Source organism: Oncorhynchus mykiss, chromosome 18, assembly GCF_013265735.2.
Source record: "Oncorhynchus mykiss isolate Arlee chromosome 18, USDA_OmykA_1.1, whole genome shotgun sequence".
NCBI classification, from domain to species: domain Eukaryota; kingdom Metazoa; phylum Chordata; class Actinopteri; order Salmoniformes; family Salmonidae; genus Oncorhynchus; species Oncorhynchus mykiss.
Window position 1 is genome coordinate 56,314,479 of NC_048582.1, and position 12,013 is coordinate 56,326,491.

Genomic DNA, 12,013 nt, shown 5'->3' on the forward strand with positions numbered 1-12,013 from the left:
GAAGAACAGAAATACTAGGGTAATAATTATGTAACCAACGTTCAATAGTAATACTAGTCCCGTGCAAATAGGGCTTTAGAGTATGTTATGTCAGAAGTCCTCAAAACACACACTTTCTTATATAATCTCTAAACAGCAAGAGAAAGTAACAAGCCTGGTCGTCTGTACAAAGTTGGAGGTCATGACCCTGTCAGAGATAAGATTCTCAATCGTAAGGCCTAGCCTAAAATCCTCCAACTTTTAACCCAAATCAATCATTATACTACCATAACAGTGAAGGATTGTCTCACGTCCTACTTTGAGCTCCTTTTCAAATCAATCCATCAATCAAATTGATTTATAAAGCCCTTTTTACATCAGCAGATGCCACAGAGTGCTGTACAGAAACCCAGACTAAATCCCCAAACAGCAAGCAATGCAGATGTAGAAGCACGGTGGCTAGGAAAAACTCCCTAGAAAGGCAGGAACCTAGGAAGAAACCTAGAGAGGAACCATGCTCTGAGGGGTGGCCAGTCCTCTTCTGGCTGTGCAGGGTGGAGATTATAACAGAACATGGCCAAGATGTTCAAACGTTCATAGATGACCAGCAGGGTCAAATACAAATAATCACAGTGGTTGTAGAGGGTGCAACAGGTCAGCACCTCAGGAGTAAATGTCAATTGGCTTTTCATAGCCGATCATTCAGCATTAGAGACAGCAGGTGCGGTAGAGAGAGAGAGTCGAAAACAGCAGGTCGGGACAAGGTAGCATGGACATGGTCCTAGGGCTCAGGTCCTCCGAGAGAAAGAGAAAGAGATAGAGAGAGAGAGAGAGAATTAGAGGGAGCATACTTAAATTCACACAGGACACCGGATAAGACAGAAGAAATACTCCAGATATGACAGACTGACCCTAGCCCCCCGGCACATAAACTATTGCAGCATAATTACTGGAGGCTGAGACAGGACGGGTTGGGAGACACTGTGGACCGATCCGACTATACCCCCGGACAGGGCCAGCCAGGCAGGATATAACTCCACCCACTTTGCCAAAGCACAGACCCCACAACACTAGAGGAATATCTTCAACCACCAACTTACTACCCTGAGACTTACTACCCCAAGTCCAAGTGTATCCAACGAAAATCTCACCCACAGCACGAACCCGAGGGGGACGCCAACCCGGACAGGAAGATCACGTCAGAGACTCAACCCACCCAAGTGACGCACCCCTCCTAGGGACAGCATGGAAGAGCACCACTAAGCCAGTGACTCAGCCACCGTAATAGGGTTAGAGGCAGAGAATCCCAGTGGAGACAGGAGAACCGGCCAGGCAGAGACAGCAAGAATGGTTCGTCGCTCCAGTGCCTTTCCGTTCACCTTCACACTCCTGGGCAAGACTACACTCAATGGTAGGACCCACTGAAGAGATGAGTCTTCAATAAATACTTAAAGGTCGAGACTGAGTCTGCGTCTCTCACATGGATAGGCAGACCATTCCATAAAAATTGAGCTCTATTAGGAAGCCTACGTCTTGTGACTGTAGCTTATGTGTAGGTACGGCAGGACCAAATAGGAGAGCTATGTAGGAGCAAGCCCGTGTAATGCTATGTAGGTTAGCAGTAAAACCTTGAAATCAGCCCTAGCCTTAACAGGAAGCCAGTGTAAAGAGGCTAGAACTAGAGTAATATGACACAATGTTTTGGTTCTAGTCAAGATTCTAGCAGCCGTGTTTAGCACTAACTGGAGCGTATTTAGTGCTTTATCCAGGTAGCCGGAAAGTAGAGCATTGCAGTAGTCTAACATAGAAGTGACAAAAGCATGGATACATTTTTCTGCATCATTTTTGGACAGAACGTTTCTGATTTTTGCAATGTTACGTAGATGGAAAAAAGCTGTCCTTGAAACAGTCTTGATATGTTCATCAAAAGAGTGATCAGGGTCCAGAGTAACGCTGAGGTCCTTCACAGTTTTATTTGAGACGACTGTACAACCATCAAGATTAATTGTGAGATCCAACAAAAGATCTCTTTGTTTCTTGGGCCCTAGAACTAGCGTCTCTGTTTTGTCCGAGTTTGAAAGTAAAACATTTGCCGCCATCCACTTCCTTATGTCTGAAACACAGGCAACCAGGGAGGGCAATTTTGGGGCTTCACCATGTTTCATCGAAATGTACAGCTGTGTATCGTCCCCATAGCAGTTAACATTATGTTTCCGAATGACATCACCAAGAGGTAAAATATATAGCGAAGACAATAGAGGTCCTAAAACGGAGCCTCGAGGAACACTGACAAGTACAAGTACAGAGGACAAACCATCAACAGAGACAAACTGATATCTTTCCGGCAGATAAGATCTAAAACAGGCCAGAAAATGTAGACCAATTTGGGTTTCCAATCTCTCCTAAAGAATGTGGTGATCGATGGTATCAAAAGCAGTACTAAGGTCTAGGAGCACAAGGACAGATGCAGAGCCTTAGTCTGACACCATTAAAAGGTAATTTACCACCTTCACGAGTGCAGTCTCATTGCTAGGATGGGGTCTAAAACCAAACTGAAGAGTTTCGTATACATTGCTAGTCTTCAGGAAGGCATTGAGTTGCTGCGCAACAGCTTTTTCAAAACATTTTGAGAGGAATGGGAAATGGATCTGCACAGCTCACAATCAACCTGTATTCCCTGTAGCCACAGGGGGAAAGCAAAGATTTGGGGGAGTAATTGGGGTAAAAAGTGCATAGAAACAGATGAATAGGGACAGAGAGACAGACATAGAGAAAGAGATGAGTATATCTCTGTGTCTGATCTTGACCTCTGCCCCCTCAGAATAACAAAGGCCCCACAGGAAATTACACTCACACACACATGCACACACACACATGCACACCCTGACTTCATGTGTGCCTCTTGCCATGCCCATGAAAGGTTACAATGGTGTCAGCAGTGTCTGGGGTCTCTGTCTGGCTCTGAGGACACAGCTCCTCTCTCTCTCGCTCTCTCACCCACTCGCTCTCTCGCTCTCCATCTCTCTCGATTTGTCTTCCCGTCTCACCATCTATTTCTCTCTCCTTCCCTTTCTCTATCTCTATCACTTTCTCTATCGCTCTCTCTGCCTCCCCCCTCTCTGACAGGGCCTTTCTCTCCCTCTGTCTCATCCTGTATAGTCAGAGTGATGGCAAGAGAATGACGCTGCTGATGAGAGGTCAGAGTGGCCGTGCAGAGAGCTCATTGTGACCAGTGATCGGATGTTTATCATCGTGTTTGGTCATTACACCTGTCATCAAAGCCATTCTCCCACAGACAGTCCCACTGATAGGCTCACTAGGCTCAAGACTTGCTGTAGCACAAACAAAGTGCAAGTGTGGACACATACACACACACACACATATGCACACACACGCATGCATACACACGCACACTCACGCACACACACACACACACACACACTGGCCTATGATAGGCTCATGACTTGCTCCACAGCCCAAGACCAGCCTTGTTCACTGATCCGTAGGATGACACTGACCCAGATATATAGAGAGGCTAAGACACACATATACACACACAGATAACCACATAGAGCCATGCACTAGCTCACACTCACACATACAGTACACACACACATTCAACCTCATAAAAGATAATGATCCAATGACAGGCCAGAAGTTCAGGGTGTAATAAAGAAATGGATACATAACATGGTTTATTCATTTCTACCCAGCACTATAACACAACCCATGCAACAGTTGACCCTTGACTTACTCTTAACTTACAGCTGCAATGGATCTCAAATGCATGTCGGCCATGTCTTTAGATTTAACTGGCTTTCATGGATGCTTGGTGCTTCATCTCAATCTGGATATCCTCTCATTCAATACAGATGACCGTTTTAAGATTTCCCATTTCAGCTAGCCGACACCGATTTAAAACGCTTTAACAAGACCGGGGTGACCAAAATCTGTTTGTGGAAAAGGAATTTATTCAAGTTTGTGCGACATAATGGTCTCCTGGTCTCAATCAGGTTGTCTGTAATGAGCAGAGTTGGGCAGCATTTCTGTTACATGTATTTTAAATATGTTTAAAAACATTAAAAAAAATGTATTGACATATTTTCATCTCCCTCTCTCTCGCTCTGTGTATGTGTGTGTGTGAGTGTACGTGTATCTATTGGTTACACATACTTGTCAGTACATACACACAAAAAGTAGGTCACAGGGGGATAGACGTTGGGCCGTGAGGAGTTGCTTTATTTGTTTGAAGAAGCCAGGTTTGCAGTTAACTTCTGTGCAATTATGGCTCTATATAATATTGTACATTTCCTTGAATTTTTTCTATACCTGGGACTGTGAAAAGACCCCTGGTGGCATGTATGGTCTGGTAAGTGTGTGTGTCAGTACTGTGTATGAGTTGACTATGCAAACAATTTGGAATATCCAGCACATTAATGTTTCTTACAAAAACAAGAAGTGATGCAGTCAGTCTTGCCTCAACTCTTAGCCAAGAGAGACTTGCATACATAGTATTGATATTCACCCTTTGGTTACAATGAAGAGCTAAACATGTCTCTGTTCTGGGCCAGCTGCAGCTTAACTAGGTCCTTCTTTGCAGCACTTGACCATGTGACTGGACAATAATCAAGACAAGATAAAACTAGAGCCTGCAGGACTTGCTTTGTGGAGTTTTGTGTCAGTTTGAGATGAATGCTCTTCTCTATAATCTATGATTTGATTTGATTTGATTATAAGCATGCTGAAACTCTGTTGTTCATTTGTTTACAGGGAAATTGGATTGTATTTGGTCAAACACCATTTTTTACAACAGTTTGCTAAGAGCTGGCAGCAGCTGATAGGTCGGCTGTTAGAACCAGTAAAGGCCTCTTTACCATTCTTGGGTAGCGGAATGACTTTGGCCTGAGGACAAACACTTTCCTCTAGGCTCAGATTAAAGATATGACAGATAGGAGTGGCTATAGAGTCAGCTACCATCCTCAGTAGCTATCCAATCTAAATTCTCAATGCCAAGAGGTTTGCCATTATTGATCGATAACAATAATAACAACATTCTAACTTAGAATGCTTTTTTGGTTGTTGCATGAATGCAATGGCTCACTGTTCATTGTTGGCATTTCCTGCCTAACTTTGCCCACTTTGCCAAGGAAGTAATGAAAAAATAATTGGCATCATCAAATGGTATTGTGATGAATTATACATCTGCTTCGTTCAAAGAAGGAGTAGAATTTGTCTTTCTGCCCATAATTTCATTTAAAGCACTCCCAAGTAGTTTTTCCCATTGATCTTGGCTTCCTGGTACAGTTTCTTCTTCTTTTTGTTGAATTTAGTCACATAATTTCTCAATTTGCAGTAATTCAGCCAGTCAGATGTGCAGCCAGACTTATTAACCACTCCTTTTGCCCCATCTCTTTCAACCATACAGTTTTTCAATTCCTCATCAATCCATGGATCCTTAACAGTTCTAACAATCCGTTTCTTAACAGGTGCCAGTTTAGAAATAATTGAAAAAAAAAGAAGCAAGTGCAGTGTCTGGATGCTCCTTATTAATCACATCAGACCAACAAATATATTTAACATCTTCCACGTAAGAGTCACAGCAACTTCTTTTGTATGATCTCTTATAGACTATTTTAGGCCCAGCTTTTAGAACCTTGGCTTTCCTGGTTGTAGCCATTACAGTATATTGTGATCACTGCATCCAATGGTTATGAATACAGCCTTAGAACCAAGTTCTACAGATCTTGTAAAACTGTGATCAATACATGTGGATGATATACTGTAGTTCCTGTAGGGTTTGTAAACACCTTGGTATACAGCAACACCTCCCCCATTGGCATTACGGTCTCTTTTGTGAATGTTATATCCTTGTATTGCTACTGAGGTTCACAATTGTGTAGCCCCCGTTCACCCTACATTGGTATCAAAAGTGGGATGGCACTATGGTGTGAAAAGTGTCTGCTAAATTACCTAAATGTAGATGTAGATGTAAAAAGTATTACTCTAATGAGCTCCGCCCAGAAACAAGGCCAATGACAATACCCAATGTGCTTTGCAGTTGTTCATTTTCACATGTACAGTATATACATTTTGGTCATTTAGCAGACACTCTTATCCAACGTGACAGTGTGTTCAACTCAGCTGAATCTGGTAATGAATGATGTGGCTGTTGAACAAGTTGAGGAGACTAAATTACTTGCTGTTACTTTAAATTGTAAACTGTCATGGTCAAAACATATAGATTTTGACCATGATATAGTGGTTGTAAGAGAGGTCTGTCCGTAATAAAGAGATGCTCTGCTTTTTTAACACCACACTCCAAAAAGCATGTCCTGCAGGCTCTAGTTTTGTCTAATCTTGATTATTGTCCAGTCGTGTGGTCCAGTGCTGCAAGGAAAGACCTAGTTAAGCTGCAGCTGGCCCAGAACAGTGACACGTTTTGCTCTTAATTGTAATCAGAGGGCTGATATAAATTCTATGCATGCCAGTCTCTCTTGGCTAAGAGTTGAGGAGAGATGGACTGCATCACTTCTTTTTTTATAAAAAACATTCATGTGTTGAGAATCCCAAATTGTTTGCATAGTCAATTTACACACACTTATCCCACCACACATGCCACCTGAGGTCTTTTCACAGTCCCCAAATCCAGAACAAATTCAAGAAAGCGTACAGTATTATATTGAGCCCAATTGCATGGAACTTCCTTCCATCTCATATTGCTCAAATAAACAGCAAACCTGGTTTAAAAAAACAAAATAAAGCAACAACTCACGGCACAACACCTCTCCCCTATTTGACCTAGAGAGTTTGTGTGTGTGCATTGATATGTAGACTGCGTGTGTCTTTTTAAAAAATGTATGTAGTTCTGTCTTTGAGCTGTTCTTGTCTATTGATGTTCTATGTTATGTAATTCTGTTTTATGTTTTGTGTGGACCACAGGACGAGTAGCTGCTGCTTTTGCAACAGCTAATGGGGATCTTAATAAAAATACAAAAAACGAAGGTAGATAAACAACAACATATCACAGTTATAGCAAGTAAGATGTGTCTGTAACCATTACTGAGAATGTTGTTGCTGTTCGGCTGGCAACTTGCAATTGTATTTTTGTATTTTAAATACAATACTTAGCAAAAGTATCTTACATTTTATTTTGATACATTCGTTTTTTATGTATTTTGTAATTATAATGTGCAATGTATACCAGTCTCTGGTAATGAGTTTGTGGTCTGATCAAGTGTAATAGGACTGTCAACCCTCACTCCCCTCCAGACGCTTTTACCCACATTGCAGTGGGCATCTCATCTACATGTTCATGCACACAGCCTTCAATTAGGATCCATCCCAGTGACAGCTCTCCATCGTCAACTTTGATCTTCCCTCTCTTTCTTTCTCTCTCTCTTTTTCTCTCTCTCTCTCTTTCTCTCTCTCTCTCTCTTTCTCTCTCTCTCTCTCTCTCTCTCTCTCTCTCTCTCTCTCTCTGTGTCTGTCTGTTAGATTTTGGATGACTCACCCCATGTGCGTGATGAGAGCATATTCCCTCCTTTATCCTTGTTTCTACTTCCTCCATCTCTCTGCTCTTCTTCTCAGTTGAAGGGGCCAGGGAGGGAGAAAGAGGTGGAGAGACTCATCTTTCAGACTGAGCTATCTCCCTCTCTCCTTCCTTCCCTGCCTCCTCTATCCCTCCCTCCCTCCTCCCTTCCTTCCCTTCCTCCTTCATCCCTCCCCTCTTCCTCCCTCTATCCCTCCCTCCAGACAGGGTGACATTTACAGAGGGACACTGCCTCTCTATGGGAGCCAGCTGTTCTCTCAGAGACATTGCTCTGGGGAGAGAGGGATTAAGGGAGAGAAAGAGTGGGGGAAATCAGAGGAAGCACAGAGGAGCAAGAGACTCTTTGGCCTATTGAAAGGGACGAAGAGGTGAAAAGGGTATGGCGGGAGGGAGGGAACAAACAAAAATGGATAGAAAAGTTCTGAAAAGAGGAAGCAAGAGAGTTCAGTACAAGAGAGTTTTTTATCATTTCACTTCTGTGCACCTCTAAATGTCATTATCTATTGGATCTCAGCTCTTCTCAGCTGGTTGGTGAACTTTTAACCTTCGACCTCAACAGGTTCTCTGCTTTTAATAGTATTGCATGTGTATTGTGTTGGTGTTTTTCAGAAACAGAAACAGAGACTTCATATTTTGTCATCGGAGCCATTCTGTATCGGACCTTAGGAGTCATCCTACCTGCCCCCAAGTGAGTGTTCTTCCTCTTCCAATTCCATCATCAGGTCTGCGTCACAAAAGGCACCCTTTTCCCTTTATAGGGCACTACCGAATGATACACTTCAAGTCCAAAAGAGCTGTAATGATATCCATTAACAATGACAAGAGAACCATCTCCCTTTTATTTCTACCTTCCCTGTCTATTGGTTATTTTCTCCCTAAATGTTACGTCTCTGTATACCCCCTCTCTCTCTCACTCCTCTCCTTCTCTTTCTCCATATGTTGTTTCTCCAGGGTCCTTGTGCTATTATCCAGGTCAGGGCTCTTTTCGATGTGTGGCTGACTAGGGCCTACATCCCAAATGGCACCCTTTTCCCTATGTAGAGCGCTACTTTTGACCAGGGCCCTATAGGGTGCGATTTGGGATGCAGACTAGGTCCTGTGTAGAGGCCTATGGTAGTGTCGTGGAACTAGTTGTGGGGCTGTCGTCTGTTGAATGCTAATATGTTAAGGACTGTGAGTTTGTTTAGGGCTCTGTGTCTCATTAGCTTTAAGAGATCACCCTCAGAAGCCTCCCAAATGCTCCATGGGGGTCAGGTGCCATGTGCCTACTACTGAGGCTTGATGATACGCGTACACACACACATGCACACACACACACACACACACACACACACACACACACAACATCCCCCTTACCCTTTCCACCCCACTCAACCCTGAAAACTTGCTCTTTTGTGATTTTTAACCAGACTCATTCCATTCTCTCTCTCTCTCTCTCTTTTTCAGTGCCCCTGCTGTGATCAACTCGAAGATTCTGACGGTGACGGTCCGACCAGAACCCAAACCCAGTGAACCCATGGTAGTGGTGGAGCTGTCCCCACTGCTCAATGTAAGTATAACATGACATAGCCTGGTTATAACCCTACATAGACAGGGTTGGGTAGGTTACTTTCTAAATGTAATCCGTTAGTAATTACCTGTCCGTAATTGTCGTCAGTAAAATAAAATAAAATGTTATTTGTCACATGCACAGAATTCAACAGGTGTAGTAGACCTTACAGTGAAATGCTGAATACAACAGGTGTAGTAGACCTTACAGTGAAATGCTTACTTACAAGCCCCAAACCAACAATGCACTTTTAAGATTATAGAGTTAAGAAAATATTTACTAAATAAACTAAAGTGAAAGTGACACAATAAAATAACAATAATGAGGCTATATACAGGGGGTACCGGTGCCGATTCATTGTGTGGGGGTACAGGTTAGTCGAGGTCATTTGTACATGCAGGTAGGGGTAAAGTGACTATGCATAGATAATAAACAGCGAGTAGCAGCAGTGTAAAAAAAAAATGTCTGGGTGGCCATTTGATGCATTTTTCAGCAATCTTATGACTTTGGTGTAGAATCTGTCAAGGGCCTTTTGGACCTAGACTTAGCGCTCCGGTACTGCTTGCCGTGTGATAGCAGAGAGAACTATCTATGACTTTGGTGTAGAATCTGTCAAGGGCCTTTTGGACCTAGACTTAGCGCTCCGGTACTGCTTGCCGTGTGATAGCAGAGAGAACTATCTATGACTTTGGTGTAGAATCTGTCAAGGGCCTTTTGGACCTAGACTTAGCGCTCCGGTACTGCTTGCCGTGTGATAGCAGAGAGAACTATCTATGACTTGGGTGTAGAATCTGTCAAGGGCCTTTTGGACCTAGACTTAGCGCTCCGGTACTGCTTGCCGTGTGATAGCAGAGAGAACTATCTATGACTTTGGTGTAGAATCTGTCAAGGGCCTTTTGGACCTAGACTTAGCGCTCCGGTACTGCTTGCCGTGTGATAGCAGAGAGAACTATCTATGACTTTGGTGTAGAATCTGTCAAGGGCCTTTTGGACCTAGACTTAGCGCTCCGGTACTGCTTGCCGTGTGATAGCAGAGAGAACTATCTATGACTTTGGTGTAGAATCTGTCAAGGGCCTTTTGGACCTAGACTTAGCGCTCCGGTACTGCTTGCCGTGTGATAGCAGAGAGAACTATCTATGACTTTGGTGTAGAATCTGTCAAGGGCCTTTTGGACCTAGACTTAGCGCTCCGGTACTGCTTGCCGTGTGATAGCAGAGAGAACTATCTATGACTTTGGTGTAGAATCTGTCAAGGGCCTTTTGGACCTAGACTTAGCGCTCCGGTACTGCTTGCCGTGTGATAGCAGAGAGAACTATCTATGACTTTGGTGTAGAATCTGTCAAGGGCCTTTTGGACCTAGACTTAGCGCTCCGGTACTGCTTGCCGTGTGATAGCAGAGAGAACTATCTATGACTTTGGTGTAGAATCTGTCAAGGGCCTTTTGGACCTAGACTTAGCGCTCCGGTACTGCTTGCCGTGTGATAGCAGAGAGAACTATCTATGACTTGGGTGTAGAATCTGTCAAGGGCCTTTTGGACCTAGACTTAGCGCTCCGGTACTGCTTGCCGTGTGATAGCAGAGAGAACTATCTATGACTTTGGTGTAGAATCTGTCAAGGGCCTTTTGGACCTAGACTTAGCGCTCCGGTACTGCTTGCCGTGTGATAGCAGAGAGAACTATCTATGACTTTGGTGTAGAATCTGTCAAGGGCCTTTTGGACCTAGACTTAGCGCTCCGGTACTGCTTGTCGTGTGATAGCAGAGAGAACTATCTATGACTTTGGTGTAGAATCTGTCAAGGGCCTTTTGGACCTAGACTTAGCGCTCCGGTACTGCTTGCCGTGTGATAGCAGAGAGAACTATCTATGACTTTGGTGTAGAATCTGTCAAGGGCCTTTTGGACCTAGACTTAGCGCTCCGGTACTGCTTGCCGTGTGATAGCAGAGAGAACTATCTATGACTTTGGTGTAGAATCTGTCAAGGGCCTTTTGGACCTAGACTTAGCGCTCCGGTACTGCTTGCCGTGTGATAGCAGAGAGAACTATCTATGACTTTGGTGTAGAATCTGTCAAGGGCCTTTTGGACCTAGACTTAGCGCTCCGGTACTGCTTGCCGTGTGATAGCAGAGAGAACTATCTATGACTTTGGTGTAGAATCTGTCAAGGGCCTTTTGGACCTAGACTTAGCGCTCCGGTACTGCTTGCCGTGTGATAGCAGAGAGAACTATCTATGACTTTGGTGTAGAATCTGTCAAGGGCCTTTTGGACCTAGACTTAGCGCTCCGGTACTGCTTGCCGTGTGATAGCAGAGAGAACTATCTATGACTTTGGTGTAGAATCTGTCAAGGGCCTTTTGGACCTAGACTTAGCGCTCCGGTACTGCTTGCCGTGTGATAGCAGAGAGAACTATCTATGACTTTGGTGTAGAATCTGTCAAGGGCCTTTTGGACCTAGACTTAGCGCTCCGGTACTGCTTGCCGTGTGATAGCAGAGAGAACTATCTATGACTTGGGTGTAGAATCTGTCAAGGGCCTTTTGGACCTAGACTTAGCGCTCCGGTACTGCTTGCCGTGTGATAGCAGAGAGAACTATCTATGACTTTGGTGTAGAATCTGTCAAGGGCCTTTTGGACCTAGACTTAGCGCTCCGGTACTGCTTGCCGTGTGATAGCAGAGAGAACTATCTATGACTTGGGTGTAGAATCTGTCAAGGGCCTTTTGGACCTAGACTTAGCGCTCCGGTACTGCTTGCCGTGTGATAGCAGAGAGAACTATCTATGACTTTGGTGTAGAATCTGTCAAGGGCCTTTTGGACCTAGACTTAGCGCTCCGGTACTGCTTGCCGTGTGATAGCAGAGAGAACTATCTATGACTTTGGTGTAGAATCTGTCAAGGGCCTTTTGGACCTAGACTTAGCGCTCCGGTACTGCTTGCCGTG

The 12,013-nt window shown here is 44.0% G+C and overlaps 1 protein-coding gene across 1 annotated transcript in view; it reads left to right on the plus strand.

Moving 5' to 3' along the window:
- Positions 1–12,013, plus strand: part of LOC110496862 (adhesion G protein-coupled receptor B2) — a 472,722-nt gene that overhangs the window by 285,609 nt on the left and 175,100 nt on the right. Inside the window, exons 14-15 of the mRNA XM_036953306.1 lie at positions 8,138–8,216; positions 8,975–9,077. Of these exons, the coding sequence (XP_036809201.1) occupies positions 8,138–8,216; positions 8,975–9,077 (182 nt within the window). The remainder of the gene's footprint in view (positions 1–8,137; positions 8,217–8,974; positions 9,078–12,013) is intronic.